Source organism: the organism of the source record quoted next, unplaced genomic scaffold (assembly GCF_019419815.1).
Source record: "Pyrus x bretschneideri cultivar Hongxiangsu unplaced genomic scaffold, Pyrus_bretschneideri_v1 Contig52, whole genome shotgun sequence".
NCBI classification, from domain to species: domain Eukaryota; kingdom Viridiplantae; phylum Streptophyta; class Magnoliopsida; order Rosales; family Rosaceae; genus Pyrus; species Pyrus x bretschneideri.
The window spans coordinates 1458973-1486423 of NW_025999790.1; the positions used below are offsets into that span (position 1 = coordinate 1458973).

The window sequence follows — 27451 nt, forward strand, 5'->3', positions numbered from 1 at the left end:
GAAACTACCCCATCGCTCCCCTCCCCTGTCTCTGCCCAGAAGCTCCCCCACCACTCCCCTCCAATGTGTAGAAGAAAGAAACACATTAACAAGATGAAGGGATATGGGAAGAACACAGTGGAAGGGATCTCTCTCTCTCTCTCTCTCTCTCTCTCTCTAAACCTCAGCCTCGAGGAGGGCGTACCCCCATCCCCACCGTCCTTTGCTCCGCCTACAAATTGGCCTTCTTCAACCTTAGCCTCGAGGAGCTCTGCACCAAGATCTCTCTGCGACGTGTTGATCGTGCAGGAGGTTAATGGCCCGACTGACATCAGATGGCCCAGCATGTGGGCCTGTCGATTTTAGGCCGGTCTCTTGCCTGACTTGGGTTAGGTGCCGGTCAAAATGCTAGGCTGGAGTGGATAGCCTGGGTGCCAGGCTGGTTTTTTGGCTAGGTGCTGGCTTATCAGTTCCCCGGTGGAACTGCTCTTATATATTTCTCTAATTTTTAGCCTTAATGACATAACCCTTATTTAAAAATATGATTAACATTAATCAAGTGATTTCAAATTTTCACAGCTCTTTGTGTGCAATATGTGAGTCGATTATGCACGTTGGATTGGAATTCTATCGTTTATGAGTTCCCGACTAATTTATATTTTTATCATCAACTTAACTTAAATTTAGAAGTTCAAATCTATTTCTTCATTCAACATAACAATAAGTCAACTTTGTTCAATTTAAGATACTGAACGAAGCGTTGAGCTGCAAGCTAGATATAGTAACATGTTCAAGTGTTCAAAGATTTTTTTTATTTTTTTATTTAACAAACGATATTATTTACAATAAGTGTTTAAAGATCTTAACCAATGTTATTTTTTGGTAAGTAATCACTTATTTAAATTTCCAACCAGTAATTTAGATTAGTTAAAAATATCGACCGAACAAGAAAGAAACTAATGATTTGAAATTGAAGATCCAGCTACAGCATCCGAATATAACATAGCTTCAGGCAGGAGACTACTGAAGGTCGATCGTCATGCTGCTTTGCCCCATCCAGCAGACACGCACACAGCATCTTCGCCTCCTTTGCCTCTGTTATAGTTGCAATAATCGTCCACCGACGACGAGCATTCAGCCATGAAGGTTCAGTAATGAAAATCTCGACATCAGTAAATCAAAAACAAAAGAAATGATGCAAACCTGAATATAAGGTATCCGAAAAAATCCAGCACACTGGAGTCTGAAGCATCATTCAGCAAAAAAGTTATCTGTTTCATGCCAATAAACTGATGATCAATGCCAATTCAAATACATAATCAGACATAACATAGCAATCTATCCACCTCAGCCCTCGCCCTAAACCCTTAATACAACAATGATCAAAGCAACTGCACAATGTCATCAATGCAATAAGTGTATACAGTTACCTAAGTGATGCTATAGTATTATAGGACGTTTCTTATCATCGATGACACAAAAGTCTTGCAAAGCCATATTGCTGTCAATAGAATCTACACGGATTTCTGTTTTGTATAATTTAACCCCGTCGGCACCAACTGCCTCCAACATCATCAAGTAACAACGACGATAAAATTCAGAAGAATTGCGAAACTCTTCCCTGAAGTGCATGCCTTTCACCCTCAACACTCTCGAAATCTGCAGTTGCGCATTCTAGAAGAGAATACCAAACCATAAGATGTAAACAATAAAACCACTAGGGCTCGCTAACAAGCACATACATCGATACATACATATACATATATACACATACAAATACATACCTTTAGCTTGTTGAACTCTAGTGTGGCGAAACGGGCAGGCCCTAATCCTCCTAAATACATATGATAATCAAACCCTTCCTGAAATTCAAATAAAGGGAGAGTGTATAAGTGAGAGTGAGAGAGTGTGAATTCTGCAAAGCAAATCGTACTTACTGGTTTCCTGTTTTTTGTGGGTTTGAAAACGTATCTTTCATGGCCTCCAATACCAAATAGACGATTGGACGCAGCAAGTCTTCCAAATTTCGGAATGTAATTACTACTTCCAACCACACGCCGAAGAGCCATGGATCTCTACAACACCGCAGAAAAACGAAATAAAAGCTCTAAAGTTCAACAGTGTAGGATTTCAAGGGACGAATTGGGATTTTCTAGGGTTCTAGGGGGAGGAGGAAGTTTTCAGATCAGATTCCATTCGATGAAACAAGGGTAAATTGTCTCCCAAAAGCTCTAAAGCAATATCACCCGATTCGGTGGAAAAGATTGGGGCTTTAGGAATTGGGATTTTCTAAGAGAGAAAGGAAGAAAAAGAATGTGCCTTTCTATTTCCTTGCTAGATAAATTGGGATTTTCAGGGTTGTGGGGCAGAGAAGATTGGGGCTGTTTATCTTCTTGCGATCTGGGATAGGTTGAATAACTCGGATTGAACAGAGAGAGATAGGGAAGAGAGAGAGGAGGAGGAAGAGGAGAGAGAATTGTACACGGAGTCCGACCAGAACACCAAACTGAACTGATTATTAGGCATTAGGTTGTCGTTATTGTGCTCTTTTTTCATCTACAGCCGTTGAAAACGTATACAAAGCACCAGATTGTGCCACGTAATAAAAAGAAAATGCCTAACTGGGCTTCCTTTTTCATCTACAGCCGTGGAAAACATATACAAGGCACCAGATTGTGCCACGTAATAAAAAGAAAATGCCTACTAGGCTTCCGAAGTAAACTTTGGATGCGTTTGTTGCACCAAACTATTTCGGTCTGTACTAGCTTCAGTGACTAAATTGAACTGGTTTAGACTAGATTAAGTTGGACTAACTTAATGCTGAGATTTCTATCTTAGCATTATTGCTTTGTCTGTACAGGTCCTCTCCAATTTTTTATTGCCAGTATCTATCTGGTTAAGTATGAATGTTCATATGATCTAAACGCCTTATACGAAACAGTTGCTGACTTTCCTTTACTTAAACTGTTTCAAAAATATGATGTCTTGGATTTAACTTCATTCATTGTCCGTGTCATCGCAGTATAGTAGAACTTTCGTACTACAAGTGTTTGTGGCAATTCACTTTTTGTCCATTTGTTACTAATAATAAGGGACTTTCTTAGATTGCGTACTCTGAATGTTTTAACCGTTCAATTTTTCTTTAAAAATATAAAACTTAAGATATAACAATTAAAACACTCGAAATAGCTGGTACCCTAGAGCAAAGTTGACATACCAAGTAAACAAGTACCGCGGACCGAAATAAAAAAATCCCGTCAATACGGTTTTGTGTTCTCCTTTGATGGAATTTCAAAGAAGGATCCGGATTACACAACACAAGCATCACTAACATTACTAGTATGAGATCGATAACCTTGCAAGGGCAATCCATCTTGCTGACGAATTCCATATAACGCGCAATAGAAATTAATCGTTCCATGTCTGCTGGTCCGATCCGACTCAAGAAAATCAAACACCGGCCAGAAGGCCTGCTCCTGCACAACAAATGCTAAGAGGATTTCTCTAATGCACATGAAAGGTGCAGTTTGAGTTGCACACTATAATAAGAGCCGTTAGATTGATTGTTCTAACGGGATCTAACAGCTCTTGTTTTATGAGCACTTTTGATGTGCAATGGAGAAAACTCAGAAATGTTTATGAACAAAATTCAAATATGGAAGCGCCAGCTGAAATTACGAACAAATGAAGGAATTTACTACAGCCCAGGTATGCCCGAGAGTGCCCCAGCGCACCCCTGTTCAATAAATTGGAAGCACTACCCCATTACCTAAGACTCAACTTCCGAGTGGCTTAGCCTTGCGTATGTGACCCATACTATTAACGAGATCTTTCCGGGTACACACAGGGAACACGTTGACGTTCTCAAGCACTTTCAGCCGCCATAAAACATATGGGAAACTAAGCTGATCACGAGAAGTGAATTGAACCACCTCGTTGAACCAGAGGCACATAAACATATTAGTCAATGGTGTATGCTCCCTCACGATAACAGATGCTTCAGATAAAGCTGCACAGGTTAACGATGCAATGGTTCAGTATAGGAACAGATTGCAAGACAATGGATCACTGGATTCTAGATCCTGTAGTTTTGGAGTTTGTCGTATTAAGTATGGTTATATCTTAACTCTCAAGTATCTAAATAAGCTTGGTGGCAGCAGACGGCAAGGAAGGGCTCATAACCCACTTTAAACATGAGTTGGGAAAATATGAATCTGAAGTAGATTGATGTGGAGCAGACTGGCTCCTAGCATCAGTGTATGAGTATGATGCACAGAGGAGCAAGTCAAAACATGCAGAATTAAGGCAATCGACGGATTGGTTTTAAATTTCAGACAAATTGATAAGAAAACATGAATAAACATATAAGAAAACTTGAATAAACAGATTCATTTTAAATTTCGAATTTTCTTCTCAACGTCAAAATTTTAAGATATACTCGGTAAAACCCAGGAGTAAATCACTTCTCGTGGAGAATTAAGGCCAGCACTAACAAGGCATGCAGTGGGCTTAACTGCTCCTACTTCAAAAACATTTACTCAACAAAGAAGCAAAGGAATTCAAGGATTGCTACTCAAAGAATTAAGAATTGCTACAATCATGAAGCATCATAAATAGCAATATTTCATAAGACAGATCAAGCCAGGACAAGTGAAAGAAAAAGAAGCATACCCTTCTTTCCATTGAACCTCTTGTCTTCTGGCATGCCATCATATTGGTATTGAGTCAACTGCACCTCAACTTCTTCTGATTTGGCCCATTTTTTTTTAACAATAGCCTTCACCTCATCATAAATGCTACTCCGTGCTCCATGTTCTGAGACACAAGTACAGAATTTGAACGCCAAAGCAGGACTTCGAGCACACCTAAGAGTCCCTCCTATATTGGGACTTTGAGTCTACCCAAATGGAATACTTTGCATGAGCAAAAAGATGATGGGGCAGCATCTAACGCCAGCAAAAATATACGAAGTCTCAGAGATATATCCACATACACCTATATGATATTTTGCTAGCACTTGTAACAGAAATTTTGGATATTTGACATTCAGCTTAAACCTATTATATCATGAATAACAGATCCAGCGTCCCTTTGATTAATATTCTTCCGCTTAAGTAATCATATTTTACTGGAGTTATTGATGTAATTATTGAAAATAGATTCCATGTTGCAATAGCTTTCATGAATCATGAAAACAAAAATGTTTGCAAAAAAAAAAAAAAGTATAGAAAATGACAGATGACAAAAGATAGCAACATGATCAGGATAGAATTTTCAAATTGAATTAAACAAACTAAATGAAAATAGAGGAAAAGATAACAATTTAACCTAACTTTGAAAGTTGTTACCCTTGGGATCTTTCCATTTAACCTTTGGTCCGAAAAGGGAAGATCTTTAACAACCACTATGTGCCGTTTCCCAATAAATCCATCCCCGTCAATTCTATGTTCAGCTGCTTCCTGTGTATTTAGAGTAATTTCATCCCAAAAAGCAACACGAGCGGCTATATCTAAGTACCAATTCCCAAATGTAGAATAAGAACTGTACCTTCTTTGCCGGTAACTCATAATTTATAAGAACACGAGCGGCTATAGCTGACTCCCCAGAAGCAAGCAGCGGAAGGCATGCATCTGTGGCAACTATCGTATGAGATTTTTGTTCATCACTATCAACTGCTGATTGAGCACTGACTTCTGGGTTCTACCTCATTGTTACTTGCCAAAAATGCTCTAATATTAAAGAACGGTCTGTTTCAGCAACGTCAGTGTACTGGGATTCAAGATATGATGCACGGGCTATATTAAAAACACTAACGGTAATTGGAAATCCAAGTTTCAACGTCTCTAAACAAGGGTAATGGTGTTTGCCACGTTTACATCAAAACCATAATAACTACCTTAAATGCAACCAAATATCACCTATTTCAATTGTTATCATTTGACCATCACGAAGAGCTTCAAATTCACTAATAGCAAATAATTAATTTATCACCAATAGCTAGAAGTTTTAACCATGAAGCATAATAATCAAAGCACACTGCAAAGTCAAGCCAGGTCTGATTACTGTTCCCTTCCGACATTTTCTGGCAACTACCATCCTAGAAGGCAACTCAATTCCAAACTCTTACAGGAAGTTACGTTAAGGGTGAGACCCCTTGGTTATAACTGGAATGAAGAAACCTGCTCATAATCGAATCACGCATTCCTAATAAATTCATGCGTAAAAGCAAGAGACGCTTTTAATTTCCAATTCAACAAATGAAAGCAAAATGAGTACATAAAGTCAAAAAAAGGAAAAATTCATCATATTATCCAACAAGAATTCGCAATAGCAACATGTCAAAGGGGAGTCCTTATTTTCTCACCTGACTCAACTGGCAACTTGTCCAAGAGTATTGGATAACAGTTGGGATAGTTTGTGGGAACAAGCAGTCTTAATGGCTGAATTGGTGACTGCAAAATATTCAACTGCTGATGGAAATGATAACACTGGCATGAGGACATATGTTGCCGAATAACCCATGGCTTAACGCCCATCCCCTGTTTCATCTTCAAGTCATTTACATCCTTCATTTGATGAAGCTGTGGCAAAAACACATGCAGTCCCATGTTAACAACTGTTATAACACAGAATTCGATCATTAACGACATTGAACATGGCACGACAAGAGAAACTGTGAGCATAAATGGATGCATGAAGTTGCAGTACATCTAAGTACCAATTCCCAAAGGAAGAATGAGAACTGTACCTTCTTTGTCGGTAACTCATAATTTCTAAGAACACGAGCAGCTATAGGTGACTCCCCAGAAGCAAAGCAGCAGAAGGCATGCATCTGTTGCAACTATCATATGAGATTTTCGTTCATCTTTCACAGACTCACTATCAACTGCTGATTGAGCACTGACTTCTGGATTCCACCTCATTGTTGCTTGCTGAAAATGCTCTAATATTAAAGAATGGTCTGCTTCAGCAACGTCAGTGTACTGGGATTCAAGATATGATGCACGGGTATATTAGAAACACTAACAGTAATTGGAAATCCAAGTTTTAACATCTCTAAACATGGGCAATGGTGTTTGCCATGTTTAAGTCATGACCAAAATAACTACCTTAAATGCAACCAAATATCACCTATTTCAATTGTTATCATTTGACCATCACGAAGAGCTTCAAATTCACTAATAGCAAATAATTAACTTGTCACTAATAGCTTGCAAGTTTTAACCATGAAGCATAATAATGATCAAAGCAAACTGCAAAGTCGAGCCAGGTCCAATTACTGTTCCTTTCCGGCATTTTCTGGCAACTACCATCCTAGAAGGCAATTCAATTCCAAACTCTTACAGGAAGTTACGTTAAGGGTGAGACCCCTTGGTTATAACTGGAACAAAGAAACCTGCTCATAATCGAATCACACATTCCTAATAAAACTAGAACTCCTCTATAATAAGTGTGCATTCCTAGTAGCAAAGGCCGATAGAAAACAAGAAGAAACTCTAATGCAGTTCTTCCTCCTCGCAATCTAACTTAACCATTGAATACTCTTTGGTCAAGCACCAAAGTTTAGGAATTTGAGATTGCGACTGCTGAATGGAGTGCATATGAGGTGGGGGGAGCTGCCCTTGTTGCAGAGGAGGAACTTGCTTCCTCGGTCTATTTATATTAACAAAATTTACTATCTGCTTCTCATATGAGACCGACACGTCTTTCAAACCAGGCCAAATGCTTCTCTTGGATATATGTAGGACTGCTATGAGGCGCTCCAACATGGTTTTGAACAATTTTAGCGTCTCAAGCTGCCCTGATTTTGGTTGTTGTGGAAGAGAATCGTGCTGGCAAACAGAAAGAACAGACGCGAGTAAGGGAAAGAAGGGCAATATAAGAAGTAACAAAACTTTGTCGCGAATAATGTTATTAGCATTACTGGTGCGGTAATAATCCATTTTAAACAGTCTACAAGGGTACAATAATTAAAAGGGAGATCCAGGTAGAATCGATCAAAGACCATCATCACGATAACCTTGCAGGGAATCCCCGGTTATTGGTGAAAGTTCGAGCAACAAATTATGAGAAGAGCAAAATGAATTGATTACATACATGCTGAAATTTAGTAGCAACTTTGGGTAATGGGGTAATGGGGTAAGTACATTTCCTTCATGACTTTGATCTTAAGATGAAAGTCATAAATATAAAGATGATTAGAACCAACTTTGTACTTGCCGACACCATCATATGATCAAAGCCGGAGGAAAAGAGCCCGTGCATGCAGCCATGAATTCAGACAGCATGAATTCATGTATGCTTGTATCTAAAGAAGCAAGCTTTAATCAAGAGAAAGCTAAACGTAAAAACATCCTCTCTATGTACCATAAATCATGAAAAAAAAAAAATGCAATACCTAAAGAGAGAAAACGTGAAGCTTCAATTTTCGCCAGTAAATCACAGGTACAATATTTCAAAACTCTGATTACAAACACGAAGAAACAGAGTTGAAAGGTAAAGTTATGGAAATCAAGGTGGTCCATAAACACACATTACATTGCAAGCTGAGTTACAAGAGGGAAATAGTCATAGCTAAAAAGCACGGTCATTCAACATATCATGAATCACCTTGGCAAGTGGCAACTATACATTTTTCCAAATTAAATCCAGTTTTAATAACAATGCTAACAAGATCAACTAAAACGAAAGCATATCCTTGCAGACAAAAGTTTAATGTCTTAATCAAAACTGTTTGGGCCGAAACCAACCCATTGAACCAGTGGGGATTTACAGAAAGCATACTGATTACTGAAATACAGCTGCTTAAAACCATTCGCTCCAACCTATGAACAACTATACCATAAAGCAATGCAAATTAGAAACTAAATACAATCATAGAAGAAGATATCCTAACTCAAATTCAGTCAATACAGCATAAACAAGGGCCATAACATGAATTACTCAAAACCCTAATTCTCTCACACGGGAAATTCCGAAACAAAAACCCTAAATGCTTGTCAAATTTCAATCTGAAAAAGCACCGGAAACAACACAGGTGAAACCACAAGCGAAGATTTCACGAAAATAATACCTCGCCGGAGAGCCCTGAAAACCAGTGACTGCAACTTTGCCGATGCAATTCTCCGTCATCGATGGAAGTTTCAAAAGAGACTGGGAGACGGAGGAGGGAGAGCGAGCGAGGAAATGCCGGTGGCATGTTGTAATTTTTGAGAAAATGGGGAGGGTATATGCGTCCGTTTACAGCACTTATATCATGGACTGGGGTATGCTTGTTTGGGCAAGGCAAGGGTCAAAGTTTAGTCAATGTGGGTATTTCCTCAAATGATTATTATTGACGATATAGAAGAAAAGCGATATGTCCGTGTCACGCACTATTGACTTAATGTGAGGCATTGCGAAATCGAATTTGAGTACAAGGGCGTAACACATTGATTTAGTCAATTTGAATAAATTTAAGCAGTCATGTCGATAATAAGTAAGATTAACTTATTTGTTAAGGATGAAGAATAAATTAGAATCTGATTTTGGACTTGACTTAAATGATTAAAGAAGAAGAACAAAAATAGACATGTACAAAAACAGTGTTTTAAATTCTGATTCAAATCACCCGTCTCACAATAGTTTAGAATAGATTGGAATTTGGAATATCGAGATCGAACAAGAAAAAGTAGTCAATGAAAATGCGATCGTGTAATTTTCTTTCGCTTGAGAGTAAGGCGTTGAATTTCCAACAAGGCTTTTTAATAACAGTTTTAGTGTTTTTTTTTTTTTCTTCTTCTCACATCTTCCCATATTACGGAACACATTGGATTAAATAAGAAAAACGCACTATCTACTAAGTGAATACAACATTTGCTTGTTACTAGGCCTTGTTACTAGGCGATATTTTTTTGTGTTATCACACGTCTTCATTTTTAATTACATAAACGTAGAGAAAATTTGATTAAAAAAAAACACACACACACACATACAGAGAAAATAGCATTACTAAATCATGCACATGAAATTGAATTAAATTTTATTGAGTAAAATTCGAGCTGCTCATTACTAACATTAGGGCTTTTCAACATTGAGTTCATTCTCTCCGCTTCGTTCGATCAGCACTCACACCACAGTCTATCTCCTCCATGGCTCTCCAAATCCTCGCCGGGCACGCCAAGAAACAGGCAATTATCTCGATCTCGAACTCGAATTTGGCATGTATTTGCATGAGTTTGGAAATTATACATATCATACACACACATACTCACTCGTAGATTACTCTAAGGGAATTGCTTTGCATGAACGGATTTGATTTGACCGCTCACATACGTAGATTAATCCAAGGGAATTGCTTTGCATGAACGGATCTGAATTGACCGCTCATAACCCAAGAGATCCGCACAAAGTTCTAGAAAATTAGGAAGGAATCCAATCAGTTTTTTATTAATTTTTATTACGGAATCCAATTTAACTTTATTGAGAATATCAGTGAATCAAGAGTTCCTTTGACAGACCACAAACCAAAGGTGCAACAGGTGATGGCAGCAACAAAGGTTTACAAAGACGTTAAAAAGAAAATTAGTACACAACATTGTATATTTCTAAAATGAGTACACAAAGAAATAGATTCATACCTTTATCAATGACACCGTCAAACGAATCATCTGGGAAGAAACTCATATCTCTAACATCCATTTGCATGTCTATACAATCCATATAGGAAACATACCTAGAGTCTCCAATAGGTACTAATAAAAAAGCAATTAAAAGTAGTTCTAGAGATTTTGATGAAGTAGATTTCCAAAAGGATACATTTCAGCTGAGGTATGTGCTCATATTTGCTTATCATCATGTTGATAGCCACTGATGAAACGTCAATGTTCATTATGTCTTCATATCCATCCTTGACCATGTCCTCGGACATAACTGGGAAAGAGAACATTTTTCCATCATTACCTTAGTCAACAAGTACACAAAACCATAGGAAGTATCTTCATATGACGAAATTACAGATGTCAGGGTGCCTTCTGGCTAGACACCGCATAACTGTTGCATCAAAATCTTTCTCCTACGGATGGCAAGGACAATGCCACGCATAGGGACCCTAACTGCATCCGGTGCACCATTACTTTCAACATCAAATTTGCTAAATAGTGGGAAAGAAAATGATTCTTTGCAACTTTTTTCATTCTATGACCTACACAGAATGCATCTGCTATGGAAATCATATATCTATCAGACAAAACAGAGGGAAAACACACAACAGAACCTTAATTTGGGGAATTCATACTCATGCCAAAATCCCCAAAATAAAAGGGGTCAAATTTGAGTAGACAATGTTCAACCAACCACTAGCAGTAACCCTAAACCCCAATTTCTCTGATTTTTACCATAACTTCTCAATAATTAAAAAAACCCAGCTCAAAATTACCAAAAAAATATCTGAAGTGCAACGGGAATGATCAGAACAACTGGATTTCGGGAACCAATACTCTTAACAAAAGTCTCAATAAATGAATACAAGCACAACGATCAATCAATGAGCCAAATTCCCACGTCAAACAAATTTCTTTCTGTACTTTCCTCTGAGTTTCTCAGCAACCAAACAGAGCAGTTAAAGCAGAGAGTGTTGGAATATGTGGCCAAGTGGCCAACTCACATCCACTTTCGGCTATTAAAATAATAAGGTGGACAAAATCATTGTTGCTTTCCTTGTTTTGAGGAGAAAAGGAAAAGGCTAGCAAGTAGCCTTATTATTTTATTTGTATTTGGTTGTTTTTAAAGGGAATGAAGGGTGCAGCCGAGTGAAGAGAAAAAAGAAGGAAGGGCACCATTTGTTTTTGAGCATTCCTTTTGTGAGAGCATCCAAGGGGAGAGCATTCGGCTCTCCCATGGAAAAGGTTGAACATGGGTTGAGAGAAAATCAAGAGAGCTAGAGTGAAAAGTATTCTAGTGAAAGAACTCTTGGGGTAGAGTGAGGCTCTTGGGAAAATTCTGTGAGTGGGTGTACAAGGGATATGGGATTGAGTTATATCGATTTAACTCATGTATACTTGTACTGTTATTCTCATAGTGAAGAGCAATATCTCTCAGGGGACGTAGGCAGTTTTTTTGCCGAACCTCGTAAATTTCTCAGTGTCTTTATTTCTTGTACTTTATTTTGTTCAACTGTGTGTGATTTTTGGTGAGGTTGTAATCTGAATCTCGGTTCCGCACTAACGAACGGGCCAAGGCACAACAATTGGTATCAGAGCATCGTTGGGGGCTTTGGTTCGTTGGAGGTCCAGATTTGTTGTTCACCATGGAATTTTCAGTTGAGCAGTTTAAAGGGAGAGGCGGTTTTGCTCTTGGTAAAGGAGAGTAATGGAAGTCTGAAGAAATGGAAGCCGTGTTTAGGGATGCTTGGATCAACTGCGAAAGTTGATGTTGAGGAAGAAGACAAAGGCCTCTTTCTTCTTACCTCACTTTCAGATTTGTACGAGAACCTTGTGAAACTTTACTGCAAGGAAAGAAACAGTAAGTTTGGAGCAGGTGCAAGCTTCTTTGGTGTGGAATGATACACACAAGAGACCATGGATGATGGTGGACACAAGACTGCTTAAGCTATTCAAGGTTGAAATCGTGGAAGAAAATTGGAAAGAGGATCTGAGAGAGACAGCAGGTTCGGATCCGGTTCCGGAGGCAAGGGTCCACAGTGCTACGGGTGCAAGGCTGGGTTAGCAAGTTTGTGGTGGAAGACTTTGAGTATGCCCTCTAGGTACTCGAAGCAACACTTCTCCTGGTGATGTTTAGTCTCAAGTGTTGTAGGGGTTTTGCAGCAGGTGGAGCTATGGGATTCACAGGTGATGAGAAGGTCCTGAGGTAGGAGGAAGTGTGGGAATTTTGTCTGGCTCAATGGGTTGTTGCTGGAAATAGGCTTGCGGACGAGTTTCCAGGTTGCAGACAATGAAGAGGAGGAAAACCTGCTGGAGGAGACGAGGATGTGTTGAGATCCTGTCTGAAGCTAAATGGTGATTTTTAGCTTGCAGCAGCTGCACATGCATTGGCAGTGACTGAATCGGAACAGGACCAATGAGGATGATTCAGAGTGTGCATGCTGGTACGTAAGGCCAATGGATTTTGGAACTTGGCCAAGGTGGAGATTGTTGGAATATGTGGCCAAGTGGCCAACTCACATCCACTTTCGGCTAATAAAATAATAAGGTGGACAAAATCATTGTTGCTTTCCTTGTTTTGAGGAGAAAAGGAAAAGGCTAGCAAGTAGCCCTATTATTTTATTTGTATTTGGTTGTTTTTAAAGGGAATGAAGGGTGCAGCCGAGTGAATAGAAAAAAGAAGGAAGGGCACCATTTGTTTTTGAGCATTCCTTTTGTGAGAGCATCCAAGGGGAGAGCATTCGGCTCTCCCATGGAAAATGTTGAACATGGGTTGAGAGAAAATCAAGAGAGCTAGAGTGAAAAGTATTCTAGTGAAAGAACTCTTGGGGTAGAGTGAGGCTCTTGGGAAAATTCTGTGAGTGGGTGTACAAGGGATATGGGATTGAGTTATATCGATTTAACTCATGTATACTTGTACTGTTATTCTCATAGTGAAGAGCAATATCTCTCCGGGGACGTAGGCAGTTTTTTTGCCGAACCTCGTAAATTTCTCAGTGTCTTTATTTCTTGTACTTTATTTTGTTCAACTGTGTGTGATTTTTGGTGAGGTTGTAATCTGAATCTCGGTTCCGCACTAACGAACGGGCCAAGGCACAACAGAGAGTCAGTATATATATATATATGTATATAGAAAACAAAAGGGGAAAGGAAGAAAAAGAGAATAAGGGAAATGGGTGGATGGAGAAAGAGTACCGGCATTGCCGCAGCCGACCATGAGATCAGAAGAGGAGATGGGGATGAAGTGGCGGACGAAAGGGCAGAGGGAAGAGTAGCGCTGGTACCAGTCGAAGGAGCCACCTTCTTGGACGTAGCGGGCGTCCCAGTAGAGGGCGTCGCTATAGTTGTAGGTGTTGCAGCTCGACTCGTCCCTCAACATCTCCTTTTCCTGCTGCTGCTCTGATGATTTCTGTGGATTTGACTAGACTTCAGTTGGTGAACAGTCGGCGAAAGGAAATGAAAGTACGAGAGAGAGAGAGAATGGGGAAGTGAGGTCGGGTTTCGTATTGGGGCTGCCTGGCAATAACATTTGGACCTTTGATCTAGGCCTGCGACATTTTCAGTCCAAACAAGGGTCATCGAGTCCATATCAAACCCAAGCAACCACCTCAACACCACCGACTCTTCCTGCTCGAAGAACCTCTTCAACATCAACCCCGGCACCCGCCCGGCCGATATCACCGCCGCCAAGTCCTTCGGCAGACTCTCCGACGCCTCGGCCATGGCGGTGGATGCAGCTTTTGAAACCCCGTCTCCTCCGTTTTACTCCCCTTCTTCCCATTTCAGCCCGCAGCGCCACTTCTACCTCGCCGTCGACAGACACCAGTTCAAGATGGTAATTTCTCCGCACCCATCTGCGTAAAAGTTGAGTTTTTTTAACTAATTGAAGTCAAAAGTTGTGAAATTTAATTGGGCAGGAGACGTTGATGGACTTATTGGGCGTGGCGGGTGGGCGTCCTGGGTTGCCCATGGTGGTCTGCTGCAGCTCACGTGACGAGCTCGACGCCGTTAGCTCCGCCGTCGCCAACGTCCCCTATATCTCTTTGGCTTCTCTGGTAAATTTTCAATTTTTCTTCTTCCACCCACACTCATTAGCCATTTCCTCATACGGTGTTATTGTTTGATTGATTCACTACATAAAATCTATGTGCATGAAATGCTAATGGTGTTTAAAAGCCTCAATATGCATCGACCCAAGGCTAATAAACCCAGGTTTTTCGTAACTTTTATGAACTCAGTTGTGTTCCACAACTTATGAAGCATGTTGATTAGTATGCAAAGGGGTATATGATTTTGACAATGTGTGATGAATAAGTTATTAGGACCGTGTCCCCGTTAATGCAGATAAAAAAATGGTAGATTGATCACTGGAAGAAGCTTTCGTGTGGGCTTGGTGTTCGGCCATAAGAGTCTTCAATGGTTAAGTTATATTGTGGGGAGGAAGAACCGCATTAGAGTTTCTTCCTGTTTTCTGTCGACCTTTGGTAGTAGGAATGCACTTATTGTAGAGGAGTTCTTGTTTTATTGGGAATGCGTGATTGGATTATGAGCAGGTATCTTCGTTCCAGTTTTAACCAAGGGGTCTCACCCTTAACATAACGTCCTGTAGGAGTTCGAAATTTAGTTGCCTTCTAGGATGGTAGTTGCCAGAAAATGCCAGAAAGGGACAGATAATCGTGCCTGGCTCGACTTTGCAGTGTGCTTTGATTATTGTGCTTCATAGTCAAACTTCAAGCCATTACTGATAATTATTTGCTGTTATCGAATTTGAAGCTTTTAGTGATGGTCAAATGATAACAATCGAAATAGGTGATATTTGGTTGCATTTGAGTTAGTTATTATGGTTATGTTGTAAACGCGCCAAACACAATTAACCATGTTTAGAGACGTCGAAACTTGGATCTCCAATTACTGTTAGTGTTTCTAATGTAGCCTGTGCATCATATCTTGTATCGCAATACACTGACCTTGCTGAAGCAGACCGTTCTTTAATATTAGAGCATTTTCGGCAAGCAACAATGAGGTGGAACCCAGAATTGAGTGCTCTATCAGCAGTTGATAATGAGTCTGTGAAAGATGAACAAAAATCTCATATGATAGTTGCAACAGATGCATGCCTTCCGCTGCTTGCTTCTGGGGAGTCACCTATAGCTGCCCATGTTCTTATAAATTATGAGTTACCGACAAAGAAGGTACAGTTCTCATTCTTCCTTTGGGAATTGGGACTTAGATGTACCGCAATTTCATGCATCCATTTATGCTGACAGTTACTCTTGTTGTGCCATTTCAAGGTCGTTAATGATTGAATTCTGTGTTATAACAGTTGTTAACATGGGGCTGCATGTGGTTTCGCTACCTTATGCATTACATTCTGTTTTCTCATGTATATATGCTTCCTTCCTTACAATCCTCTGTGCAGGAAACATATATAAGGCGTATGACAACTTGTTTGGCTGCAGGTTCGTCCTACCAAGTTGTACTACTTTGTTAGTTGCATATTAATGGGGTATGCTCTCTTGCGATAACTTTGTACAAATACGTGCAGATGGGATTGTAATCAACATGGTCGTCGGGGGTGAGGTAGTAACTCTCAAAAGTCTTGAAGAAAGTAGCAACCTGGTCATAGCTGAGATGCCCATACATGTGAGTTTGTCAATGATTACGTTTCCCACATTTCATTTAGCCACCCTGTTCCTTTCTGTTTCTCTCGCGTAGATGGGCACTCATTTGATATATGGTTGATTGGATTGCAGATTTCTGAGATCTTATGAAGAAATATAATGTGCTATGCTGACATGTCAGAGAAATCATTCCTTGTACTTTGCTGTGGTGGTCGAACCTATCCCGGATCGCAAGAAGATAAACAGCCCCAATCTTCTCTGCCCCATAACCCTGAAAAATCCCAATTTATCTAGCAAGGAAATAGAAAGCCACAATCTTTTTCTTCCTTTCTCTCTCCAGAAGAACCCTAGAAAATCCCAATTCCTAAAGCCCCAATCTTTTCCTTCGAATTGGGTGATATTGCTTTAGAGCTTTTGGGAGACAATTTACCCTTATTTCATCGAATGGAATCCGATCTGAAAACTTCCTCCTCCCCCTACAACCCTAGAAAATCCCAATTCTTAAAGCCCCAATCTTTTCCTTCGAATCGGGTGATATTGCTTTAGAGCTTTTGGGAGACAATTTACCCGTTTCATCAAATGGAATCCGATCTGAAAACTTCCTCCCTAGAACCCTAGAAAATCCCAATTCGTACCTTGAAATCCTACACTCTTGAAAAAGCACTTTTGAGAATGGAAGCACTTCTGCGTTTGATAGTTACTAGTATTTGGACTTCTGTGTTTTGATCACTTCTGCGTTTTGTTTGTTGGGTTTGATTCAAAATCATTACTTTTTCTTTGTTTATTTTCATGATTAGCATGACGGAGGATGAACAGACGCTGTTTTACTGTCTTATTAGATTTGGTGCTTCATATGCAGATAATATTTTTGTGATTCGGATTTCCGATTTGAAATTTTCGCCATTATTCCATTGCTTTAGTAATTAAATTTATGCCTTAATTCAGCATAATGAGTATTAGGGACAGAGTAGAGAGATTGGTGATTTTATAGAGCACAATCATCAGGCTGCTTGGGAGCTTTCTGTTTATTTATTTAGGTTTACGTTAAATGGATTTGATGTGATTGGGTGTTGAATACTGAATTGTTGCTTGATATATTTGTACTAGGATTTTCTCCAGCAGCGGAATCTGAGGAAGATTTGAAAAACTGAGAAATCGTTTTGTTCTCCACTTGTTAATTGGTGGAGATGTCAAGTTATGTGGGTATTCACAATAGGGTATTTTCTCCCCAATAGTGCTTGTGGAGCCTTCTCGTTTCTTGCCAATGTTTTCAAAACTTTGAAGTAGCCGTCAACTCCCCACCCACATCCCTAGCTATTTCTTACTTTCCAATACCCGGGTCCGTATCCGCATATGGTGACGAAGTGAAAACCGAATCCGTAACCGCATCGTTCGGAATGATACTTTGCATCTTTGGTATATAGCTTACAGTCCTTATCTTGACATTTGTCGCAATTTTGTAATGTATTTATATAACCAAGTACTACCTGCATATGAAAAAGAATAAAGATCGTTTTTTGTGCTGATTGAAAAGGTGAGAAATGTTTTTCAAATATTTTGTATACTGTTCGGTTAGGTTGGAGACCATGGACTCATTTTCTGTATAAATTCATTGGGCTGTGCTTATTATTCTGTGTAAGTTTTCTGGTCTATCAAAGAGTGAGTTGTGGTGTGCTGTGTTGGATGTTGTTAACATTTGCAGTTAGCCAGTGGTGGATTTTATTAGGGGGCATTAGGGATTTCTTTCCAGAAGAACTTATTTTAAAATTTTGATAAGCCAATGGTTTGGTGAAGTTGTAAAAAGCTGCTTTAAAACTTCTGCAGGGTTGCCTGTAAAAGCTACTTTGTAATTAGGTGACAGGGCATGTCCCTCCAATTATGTTGTTTTTTTTACGTTTTTCTTTTCTGGGTTTGGTGTACACCAGTTAGCGGTCTACTCTTCTTTGTATTCAGATTGCAGCTGCAGACCTCTATGTTCTCATGTGAGAAATTGTACTGCTAACGGTGTGATCACTCATCTGTAAGTTTATTGATCTCCTTATAGTTTTTGTATTTTTGGATTTGGAAGCTCTCAATTTTCTCAGAGTTTGTCATTACTATGAGAATAGGGGCATTGTCTTTACTGTGAATTCGGATTGCAGCCGACTGTTGGGCAACAGCAGCTGTGGAATGCGTTGAAGCACTCTACTTCAAAGATAAGGGAGTCCGAGTTGAGCTATCTGTCCAACATGTTGTCGACAGGACTCCAAAAAAATTGTGGAGGCTGAAGCCCAAAGTGGAGCTTTCATTTGAGAAGGAGGGCAGCTACATAAACGATGCTTTTGATTTTATCAAGGAGCACGGTGTTGCCCTGGAGCACGATTGGCCATACAATAAACCTCCAATCAATGTAAGCTACCTCAGCACACTAAGACTGATCACAAGTATTAATATCTCTAAGACTCGTAAACTGTTCAGTTCGTAAGCTAGACCCTTTGACTTGTGCAAATTGTGCAGAACTTAATACTGACATTACATTCTATGGTTTCAGGAGCACGGACCAAAAATCCGCATTCATGACTACTTGTTCGCTCACGGGCGGCAAGCCATGCTCAAATTTCTCAACACCAACAACACCCCGTTGGTGGCAAGATTGAGTGTCGACGCATCCTTATTCGACTACGAAAAGGTTAGCATAAAACTAAAATGAAATTTAAATCAATTATTAATAAGAAGTAAATTATCTAATCGTGAAGTAGACAAAGCCCTATCTCACAGTAAAAACAATGCCCCTATTCTCATAGTAATGACAAACTCTGAGAAAATTGAGAGCTTCCAAATCCAAAAATACAAAAACTGTAAGGAGATCAATAAACTTACAGATGAGTGATCACACCGTTAGTAGTAAAATTTCTCAGATGAGAACATAGAGGTCTGCAGCTGCAATCCGAATACAAAGAAGAGTCGACTGCTAACTGGTATACACCAAACCCAGAAAAGAAAAACGTAAAAAAAACAACATAATTGGAGGGACATGGCCTGTCACCTAATTACAAAGTAGCTTTTACAGGCAACCCTGCAGAAGTTTTAAAGCAGCTTTTTACAACTTCACCAAACCATTGGCTTATCAAAATTTTAAAAATAAGTTCTTCTGGAAAGAAATCCCTAATGCCCCCTAATAATATCCACCACTGCCTAACATCAAATGCAAATGTTAACAACATCCAACACAGCACAACACAACTCACTCTTTGACAGACCAGAAAACTTACACAGAATAATAAGCATAGCCCAATGAATTTATACAAAAAATGAGTCCATGGTCTCCAACCTAACCGAACAGTATACAAAATATTTGAAAAACATTTCTCACCTTTTCAATCAGCACAAAAAACAATCTTTATTCTTGTTTCATATGCAGGCAGTACTTGGATATATAAATACATTACAAAATTGCGACAAATGTCAAGATAAGGACTGTGAGCTATATACCAAAGATGCAAAGTATCATTGCGAACGATGCGGTTACGGATTCGGTTTTCACTTCGTCAACATATGCGGATACGGACCCGGGTATTGGAAAGTAAGAAATAGCTGGGGATGTGGGTGGGGAGTTGACGGCTACTTCAAAGTTTTGAAAACATTGGCAAGAAACGAGAAGGCTCCACGAGCACTATTGGGGAGAAAATACCCTATTTTTCCTTATCATCCTCCCCACGGAGTATTAAATATTGAGGCGGGAGCAATTCAGCCCATTGGGCCCATTGCTATCATGCGAAGTTAAATGTAACTCAAATTGAGAGGTTTAGATGGTGTGTGGCTTATCTAAAGCTTGGTACTGTTTCTGTCACTTTGGGGATGTTTTTGTGTTTAATTACAGCTGGTTATCTAGAGTTTTATGTATTAGCACCTGCCCCTTACATGTCCAATATCTTATTGCACCTGCTTTCATCCTTTTTATTGTAGTTGCTCGTGAAAAAAAGTGATGAAAACAATAATAAATCTTCATGGACAGATTGTAGAGGCACACATAAGGAATACGAAAGCATGAAATAAACATTCACAGAAGTTTCAAAAATTTTACCTGCCGATTCAGCAACAGCCCCAATTCAAAGGAACTAAGTGCTGCCTCATCAAGCATTTTCTGAATGTCATAGGTATATTGCCTTGCTTAAAAGAAAATTATACATAGAGACTGATGGCAAAGGCATTTGCCCAGCCAGATAAAACCCTGCAAAGACCAAAAATCCCTGAAAACCAATATATTATACGACATCTATATCAAATAGTAGTGCAATTTTCTTTCACAGTGAGCCCAAAGGTACAAAAATATATCTGATCATCTGAGTCATGATTAAAAAGAGATGCATTCATACGCAAATAATCAAAAAACCACAACAGTTGTTGTTTACCCTTGCAAGCTTGAGTGTGCCTGTGCAATTTGTGCAATAAATTAATATGTGAAATCCTATAAATTCACTTGTGAATGTAGCAAGTTACATGCAAAGTCTTATACACCTAACTACAGAAGAAGGAAAATAAAAAACATTTCTTCTGACCTGGGACTTCTTTCGATTAAAACGGGTGGTGGTATAGTACTATGATATTACAAACTACCACACTTATTCGAATCTAGAGAAGGCAACACACATATGCAGCCTTGCCCCGTTTCTGCAATTTGAAGGTTTAAACCAACGATCTCTGATTGTTAAGCTTATACCTACTTTGTTCAGCACTATGATTAACTCAGTACATGCATAGGGGAGTGAGTGTGTGTGTGTGTGGAGCGAGAGAGAGGGAGGAAAACTAAACAAAGAAACAAAATGAATCACCTTAAGAAAGGATTCAAATCAATCTCGTCACTGAAGTCAGAATCCAACCCACTTAAGATACCTCTGATCTCCTCCTCAGAATACATTTCTCTGAATGCCCTTAATTTCACCATTAAAGGTGGCAAATCTCCAGCCATAACTTTACCATTCTGATTCTTCAATGAATTAAACTGAAAAGCACAAAAAGTTTGCAATTAACTCAAAGCCACATGTTAGAGAAAAATACGATATCAAAATTATACACACTTTGGATTCTAGACTGCGAAGCTCAACCTGCATTAACTGGCTTTGAAGCGATTGATCCCTAATGTGAATACCCACATAACTTGACATCTCCACCAATTAACAAGTGGAGAACAAAACGATTTCTCAGTTTTTCAAATCTTCCTCAGATTCCGCTGCTGGAGAAAATCCTAGTACAAATATATCAAGCAACAATTCAGTATTCAACACCCAATCCCAGAATCAGAATCACATCAAATCCATTTAACGTAAACCTAAATAAATAAACACAAAGCACCCAAGCAGCCTGATGATTGTGCTCTATAAAATCACCAATCTCTCTACTCTGTCCCTAATACTCATCATGATGAATATGCTGAATTAAGGCATAAATTTAATTACTAAAGCAATGGAATAATGGCGAAAATTTCAAATCGGAAATCCGAATCACAAAAATATTATCTGCATATGAAGCACCAAATCTAATAAGACAGTAAAACAGCGTCTGTTCATCCTCCGTCATGCTAGTCATGAAAATAAACAAAGAAAAAGTAACGATTTTGAATCAAACCCAATAAACAAAACGCAGAAGTGATCAAAACACAGAAGTCCAAATACCAGTAACTATCAAACGCAGAAGTGCTTCCATTCTCAAAAGTGCTTTTTCAAGAGTGTAGGATTTCAAGGTACGAATTGGGATTTTCTAGGGTTCTAGGGAGGAAGTTTTCAGATCGGATTCCATTTGATGAAACGGGTAAATTGTCTCCCAAAAGCTCTAAAGCAATATCACCCGATTCGAAGGAAAAGATTGGGGCTTTAAGAATTGGGATTTTCTAGGGTTGTAGGGGGAGGAGGAAGTTTTCAGATCGGATTCCATTCGATGAAACAACGGTAAATTGTCTCCCAAAAGCTCTAAAGCAATATCACCCAATTCGAAGGAAAAGATTGGGGCTTTAGGAATTGGGATTTTCTAGGGTTCTTCTGGAGAGAGAAAGGAAGAAAAAGATTGTGGCTTTCTATTTCCTTGCTAGATAAATTGGGATTTTTCAGGGTTGTGGGGCAGAGAAGATTGGGGCTGTTTATCTTCTTGCGATCCGGGATAGGTTGAAGAACTCGGATTGAACAGAGAGAGAGATAGGGAAGAGAGAGAGGAGGAGGAGGAGGAGAGAGAATTGTACACGGAGTCCGACCAGAACACCAAACTGAACTGACTATTAGGTATTAGGTTGTAGTTATTGTGCTCTTTTTTCATCTACAGCCGTTGAAAACGTATACAAGGCACCAGATTGTGCCACGTAATAAAAAGAAAATGCCTACTGGGCTTCCGAACTAAACTTTAAGGGGGCGTTTGTTGCGCTGGACTATCTCGGACTGGATTAGCTTCAAGGACTAAGCTGGACTGAGCTGGACTGGCTTAGACTAGACTAAACTGGAATAACTTAGTGAAGCGTTTGGTGCAGTATTGGACTAAGAAGCTGGATAATAACAAATTCTAATATTATATTATTTAATATATAAATTATTAATATTTTATTATGATCTTATCTTTTTCTCCATCTTTTCCTACCATTTCCGTCCCACTCTCTTCCTCTTCTCTCAATTCTTCGTCCCACCCTCTCCCTCTTTTTTTCCTCTCAGACCTCTCAATTCATGTCTCTTTCTCATTTCTGGTCAAACTTCTTATCGATTCCAGTCTCTATTTCTCTGTCCTCCCTCCTTCTCTAGCTATGCGTTGTTCGAACGGAACCTCACGGCTCCAATTTTCCTGACGAGTTGCAAGTTTTCCGATGTGTTTTCCAGCCAACCCTTGTTAAATTGGATGAAGTTAACACCGTAAAAAAATTCATCACCATCCCTGGACCTAGATCTTAGCTTTGCATGCTCGAATCTGTCATGGATTTGAAGAAGCCCAAACAGGCCGAGACTTCTAGGCCATTTTCCGGCCACATTCGACTATATTTTGGCCTTGATTCAGGTAGAATCGTAATCTTGTCACTCCCAGCTTCAATTTTGTATATTTTATATGAAAGTTGGTTGTGAAATGGATCTGAAAGAGAGTCGGAAAGTTCATGATTGATCTCGGCGACCGGAGATGACGAGGAGTCTGTCGGGAGTGGTCGTTGAACATGACGAGGACGAGAAAGAGAGGATAGTCTTAGCTAGTCACATGGTTATTGGGGGGTCTCGCTAAGACCTCTTAGTGAAGGGTTTTGTCTATGCTAGTCCCCTTTAGTCTCATTAATGTTAGTCCCAGCATGGAACAAACACAGTATTGGACTAATAGCTAGTCCAGTCCAGTCCAGTCCGACTTAGTGAGGGCAAACAAACGCTCCCTAAGTCCTAGCTAGCTTTGGCTTGTCGTCCTAAAAGAATAGAAGGGTTTTTTTTTTTTTTTTTCAAAGGTTTGGTTCTGTGCGAAATCTGTTTTGCTTGCTGCTCCTAGCCGCCGCCTCCGCCCCCACGTTAATTATATTTAAGGTAAATCAATTCTTTGTGATTGCCTTATTGGGATCCCGAATGATTGATTTCTGATCGTTCTATTTGAATTTCAATTTCTGATAAATTAGAATTATGTTGTTGTTCTTGTTGGGACGACTGATTCGGCTACGATAATTCAGTTGTTGTTTTGCTGTAAAAAAACTCCTAAGAGATTTTTGGTGTTGCTTTAACAAAGCTATTTTGTCTAGACTTGTGTAGATTTTTGCTCACAAACCAATTAAACTTAACATTTAGCGGTCTTACTAGCAGTGTCAGTGTCTGAGTAGACTAGTTCTCGGAAAACATGGCATTGGCATTGGCTCTCCGCTTTCGCTCTGTGGTCGGAAAGTTGGGGGCGTGCACTGGTGCTCCTGCTGCCACTAGTACTAGTGCTAGGCCATCTCCAGCGTCGGCAATACTCAACAACTTGTCCCACTACAACATTAATCAACTCCAGCAGCTGGACGACCTGTTTTCACGTCCGTCTACTTATATTCCTAAGACTAAGAAACAGAAAAAACAATACCACGAAATAAGTGACTGGCGCTCATCATCATGTCCCATTGTTGACAGAGGTAGATCGCATACTAAGCGCCGTCTTAAAACTCCGCCTGCTCTTTTCGCTGTGAAAGAGTTCAACAAGCAAAAGGTTTGAACTAACTCGATCATGCTCTTTTATTTTCAGTAGCTCACGCTCACCCTCTATAAGAAAATAACTCTTGTACATTGTTCTCTCTGTGTCTCTCATAGGGTGCCCGACTGCAATTTGCAAGGGGGATAAGGGAAAGTGTGCAGTTTCTTGCCGGCTGTCTCAACCATTTTATAACATTGGAGGCCGTTGATGCTGGCACGCCCAAGGTTTATCAAGCAATCGTTGCGGAGGCAGGCACAATGGAGCTTAGATTCTTTGGTCTTCTTCTTGCTGATGGGAGGTTTTTAAAACTAATTGATAACAGACATACAATCCCAATGAACCCACGTACAAGAACTCCAATTGATACCAGAGGTACCGAGTTAAACAACAGCATGTTACTTTGATGATCATTTCAAGTATAATTTCTTAATCTTCACTGATGCTTGTCATCTCTAATGTCGTAGCTAGTAGGTACACCTGGGCAAAAGTTCCGCTAAAGACAAGCAGATGCTTGTTGGAGGATGAAATGTTGAACACCTTGCGCGCGTTGCCTCTCCAAAAGTATTAAGTTCCGGAATTTGTTATTTTGTTGCCATCGTATTTATTCTTTTCTTGAAAACAATAAAAGTCAAAACTTGTTTGGATTTAATATGTCTTCCTCCTTCATGTATACTACTTACCAAACCAAGTCTCATCTAAAATCACAAATCAGTATAAATTCAACATCGTCGGAACCACTCAAAGGGTACTCAGATCACGCACAATTGCTTCGACCACCACAGCAAAGTACAAGGAATCATTTATCTGACATGTCCGCCAGCATAGCACATTATATATCTTCATAAGATCTCAGAAATCTGCAATCCAATCAACCATATATCAAACGAGTGCCCATCTACGCGAGAGAAAGAGAAAGGAACAGGGTGGCTAAATGAAATGTGGGAAACGTAAGCATTGACAAACTCACATGTATGGGCATCTCGGCTATGACCAGGTTGCTACTTTCTTCAAGACTTTTGAGAGTTACTACCTCACCCCCGACAACCATGTTGATTACAATCCCATCTGCACGTGTTTGTACAAAGTTATCGCAAGAGAGCACACCCCATTAATATGCAACTAACAAAGTAGTACAACTTGGTAGGACGAACCTGCAGCCAAACAAGTTGTCATACGCCTTGTATATGTTTCCTGCACAGAGGATCGTAAGGAAGGAAGCATATATACATGAGAAAATAGAATGGACGCAGTATGTAATGCATAAGGTAGCAAAACCACATGCAGTCCCATGTTAACAACTGTTATAACACAGAATTCAATCATTAACGACCTTGAAATGGCACAACAAGAGTAACTGTCAGCATAAATGGATGCATGAAATTGCGGTACATCTAAGTCCCAATTCCCAAAGGAACGAGAACGATACCTTCTTTGTCGGTAACTCATAATTTATAAGAACACGGGCAGCTATAGGTGACTCCCCAGAAGCAAGCAGCGGAAGGCATGCATCTGTTGCAACTATCATATGAGATTTTTGTTCATCTTTCACAGACTCATTATCAACTGCTGATTGAGCACTCAATTCTGGGTTCCACCTCATTGTTGCTTGCCGAAAATGCTCTAATATTAAAGAACGGTCTGCTTCAGCAAGGTCAGTGTACTGCGATACAAGATATGATGCACAGGCTACATTAGAAACACTAACGGTAATTGGAGATCCAAGTTTCAACGTCTCTAAACATGGTTAATTGTGTTTGGCACGTTTACAACATAAGCATAATAACTAACTTAAATGCAACCAAATATCACCTATTTCGATTGTTATCATTTGACCATCACTAAAAGCTTCAAATTCTATAACAGCAAATAATTATCAGTAATGGCTTGAAGTTTGACTATGAAGCATAATAATCAAAGCACACTGCAAAGTCGAGCCAGGCACGATTATCTGTCCCTTTCTGGCATTTTCTGGCAACTACCATCCTAGAAGGCAACTAAATTTCGAACTCCTACAGGAAGGGTGAGACCCCTTGGTTAAAACTGGAACGAAGATACCTGCTCATAATCCAATCACGCATTCCCAATAAAACGAGAAATCCTCTACAATAAGTGCATTCCTACTACCAAAGGTCGATAGAAAACAGGAAGAAACTCTAATGCAGTTCTTCCTGCCCGCAATATAACTTAATCATCGAAGACTCTTTTGGTCGAACACCAAGCCCACACAAAAGCTTCTTCCAGTGATCAATCTTCCATTTTTTTATCCGCATTAACGGGGACACGGTGCTAATAACTTATTCATCACACATTGTCAAATTCATATACCCTTTTGCATACGAATCAACATGCTTCATATTTATGGAAAACAACTCAGTTGTGTTCCACAACTTGGTTTATTCGCCTTGGGTTGATGCATATTGAGGCTTTTAAACACCATTAGCATTTCATGCACATAGATTTTATGTAGTGAATCAATCAAACAATAACACCGCATGAGGGAATGGCTAATGAGTGTGGGTGGAAGAAGAAAAATTGAAAATTTACCAGAGAAGCCAAAGAGATATAGGGGACGTTGGCGACGGCGGAGCTAACGGCGTCGAGCTCGTCACGTGAGCTGCAGCAGACCACCATGGGCAACCCAGGACGCCGACCCGCCACGCCCAATAAGTCCATCAACGTCTCCTGCCCAATTAAATTTCACAACTTTTGACTTCAATTAGTAAAAAAAACTCAACTTTTACGCAGATGGGTGCGGAGAAATTACCATCTTGAACTGGTGTCTGTCGACGGCGAGGTAGAAGTGGCGCTGCGGGCTGAAATGGGAAGAAGGGGAGTAAAACGGAGGAGACGGGGTTTCAAAAGCTGCATCCACCGCCATGGCCGAGGCGTCGGAGAGTCTGCCGAAGGACTTGGCGGCGGTGATATCGGCCGGGCGGGTGCCGGGGTTGATGTTGAAGAGGTTCTTCGAGCAGGAAAAGTCGGTGGTGTTGAGGTGGTTGCTTGGGTTTGATATGGACTCGATGACGCTTGTTTGGACCGCAGGCCTAGATCAAAGGCCCAACTGTA

General features: G+C 39.9%; 7 protein-coding genes across 38 annotated transcripts; 3 read left to right on the forward strand and 4 right to left on the reverse strand.

Annotated features, from left to right (window-relative positions):
* Positions 1-774: 774 nt before the first annotated feature.
* On the reverse strand, positions 775-2494 carry LOC103945526. Of its 2 annotated transcripts, XR_007253119.1 has the most exons (5): positions 1917-2494; positions 1764-1841; positions 1410-1653; positions 1183-1250; positions 775-1074 (listed from the first exon to the last, which is right to left on the reverse strand). XR_007253119.1 is itself a non-coding variant. In XM_009356108.3 (4 exons), the coding sequence occupies exons 1-4, from the start codon at positions 2046-2048 to the stop codon at positions 1017-1019; spliced, it is 336 nt and encodes a 111-aa protein (XP_009354383.1). In that variant the 5' UTR covers positions 2049-2494; the 3' UTR covers positions 775-1016. The 2 variants fall into 2 exon arrangements, 1 of the variants encoding a protein (XP_009354383.1); XM_009356108.3 differs by lacking the exon at positions 1410-1653.
* A 976-nt stretch (positions 2495-3470) lies between these two features.
* LOC103945524 (probable hexosyltransferase MUCI70) lies at positions 3471-9273 on the reverse strand. 18 transcript variants are annotated; one of them, XR_007253118.1, is made up of 7 exons: positions 9053-9273; positions 6728-7811; positions 6344-6595; positions 5527-5708; positions 5328-5431; positions 4651-4794; positions 3471-3988 (listed from the first exon to the last, which is right to left on the reverse strand). XR_007253118.1 is itself a non-coding variant. In XM_048570325.1 (6 exons), exons 3-6 carry the CDS (start codon positions 6809-6811, stop codon positions 3756-3758), a joined length of 678 nt encoding a protein of 225 aa, XP_048426282.1. In that variant the 5' UTR covers positions 6812-7811; positions 8378-8442; positions 9053-9242; the 3' UTR covers positions 3471-3755. The 18 variants fall into 18 exon arrangements, 3 of the variants coding, with proteins under 3 accessions (XP_048426282.1, XP_009354378.2, XP_048426281.1); XR_007253117.1 differs by having other exon boundaries at positions 5313-5431; XR_007253116.1 differs by having other exon boundaries at positions 4651-4925; positions 5313-5431; positions 5527-5609; positions 9053-9272.
* Positions 9274-9983: 710 nt separating this feature from the next.
* Positions 9984-13998, reverse strand: LOC108867125 (eEF1A lysine and N-terminal methyltransferase homolog). 4 transcript variants are annotated; one of them, XM_048570295.1, is made up of 4 exons: positions 13815-13998; positions 10777-10890; positions 10599-10667; positions 9984-10372 (listed from the first exon to the last, which is right to left on the reverse strand). In XM_048570295.1, the coding sequence occupies exons 1-4, from the start codon at positions 13996-13998 to the stop codon at positions 10299-10301; spliced, it is 441 nt and encodes a 146-aa protein (XP_048426252.1). In that variant the 3' UTR covers positions 9984-10298. The 4 variants fall into 4 exon arrangements, with proteins under 4 accessions (XP_048426252.1, XP_048426250.1, XP_048426251.1 ...); XM_048570293.1 differs by having other exon boundaries at positions 10777-10920; XM_048570294.1 differs by having other exon boundaries at positions 10348-10467; positions 10777-10920.
* Positions 13999-14189: 191 nt separating this feature from the next.
* Positions 14190-17458, forward strand: LOC103945522 (eukaryotic initiation factor 4A). 4 transcript variants are annotated; one of them, XM_048570289.1, is made up of 6 exons: positions 14190-14454; positions 14537-14674; positions 15578-15811; positions 16039-16078; positions 16165-16262; positions 17348-17458. In XM_048570289.1, exons 1-6 carry the CDS (start codon positions 14341-14343, stop codon positions 17381-17383), a joined length of 660 nt encoding a protein of 219 aa, XP_048426246.1. In that variant the 5' UTR covers positions 14190-14340; the 3' UTR covers positions 17384-17458. The 4 variants fall into 4 exon arrangements, with proteins under 4 accessions (XP_048426246.1, XP_018502564.2, XP_048426244.1 ...); XM_018647048.2 differs by lacking the exon at positions 17348-17458 and adding an exon at positions 16373-17114; XM_048570287.1 differs by having other exon boundaries at positions 14318-14454; positions 15943-16078.
* LOC103945519 (eukaryotic initiation factor 4A-I) lies at positions 17452-27401 on the reverse strand. Of its 6 annotated transcripts, XR_007253071.1 has the most exons (9): positions 27150-27401; positions 26930-27067; positions 25812-26045; positions 25537-25576; positions 25353-25450; positions 21361-21464; positions 19712-19916; positions 19100-19159; positions 18909-19011 (listed from the first exon to the last, which is right to left on the reverse strand). XR_007253071.1 is itself a non-coding variant. In XM_009356093.3 (6 exons), the coding sequence occupies exons 1-6, from the start codon at positions 27261-27263 to the stop codon at positions 25225-25227; spliced, it is 642 nt and encodes a 213-aa protein (XP_009354368.2). In that variant the 5' UTR covers positions 27264-27397; the 3' UTR covers positions 24950-25224. The 6 variants fall into 6 exon arrangements, 1 of the variants encoding a protein (XP_009354368.2); XR_007253070.1 differs by having other exon boundaries at positions 18909-19159; XR_007253069.1 differs by having other exon boundaries at positions 19100-19916.
* Positions 18369-20125, forward strand: LOC125468241 (dipeptidyl aminopeptidase 1-like). The gene is made up of 3 exons (XM_048570298.1): positions 18369-18629; positions 18771-18908; positions 19641-20125. Exons 2-3 carry the CDS (start codon positions 18828-18830, stop codon positions 20001-20003), a joined length of 444 nt encoding a protein of 147 aa, XP_048426255.1. The 5' UTR covers positions 18369-18629; positions 18771-18827; the 3' UTR covers positions 20004-20125.
* On the forward strand, positions 23631-25034 carry LOC103945520. 3 transcript variants are annotated; one of them, XM_048570292.1, is made up of 4 exons: positions 23631-23751; positions 24016-24400; positions 24502-24757; positions 24850-25034. In XM_048570292.1, exons 2-4 carry the CDS (start codon positions 24056-24058, stop codon positions 24951-24953), a joined length of 705 nt encoding a protein of 234 aa, XP_048426249.1. In that variant the 5' UTR covers positions 23631-23751; positions 24016-24055; the 3' UTR covers positions 24954-25034. The 3 variants fall into 3 exon arrangements, with proteins under 3 accessions (XP_048426249.1, XP_048426247.1, XP_009354372.2); XM_048570290.1 differs by having other exon boundaries at positions 24022-24400; XM_009356097.3 differs by lacking the exon at positions 23631-23751 and having other exon boundaries at positions 23769-24400; positions 24854-25034.
* Positions 27402-27451: the final 50 nt, after the last annotated feature.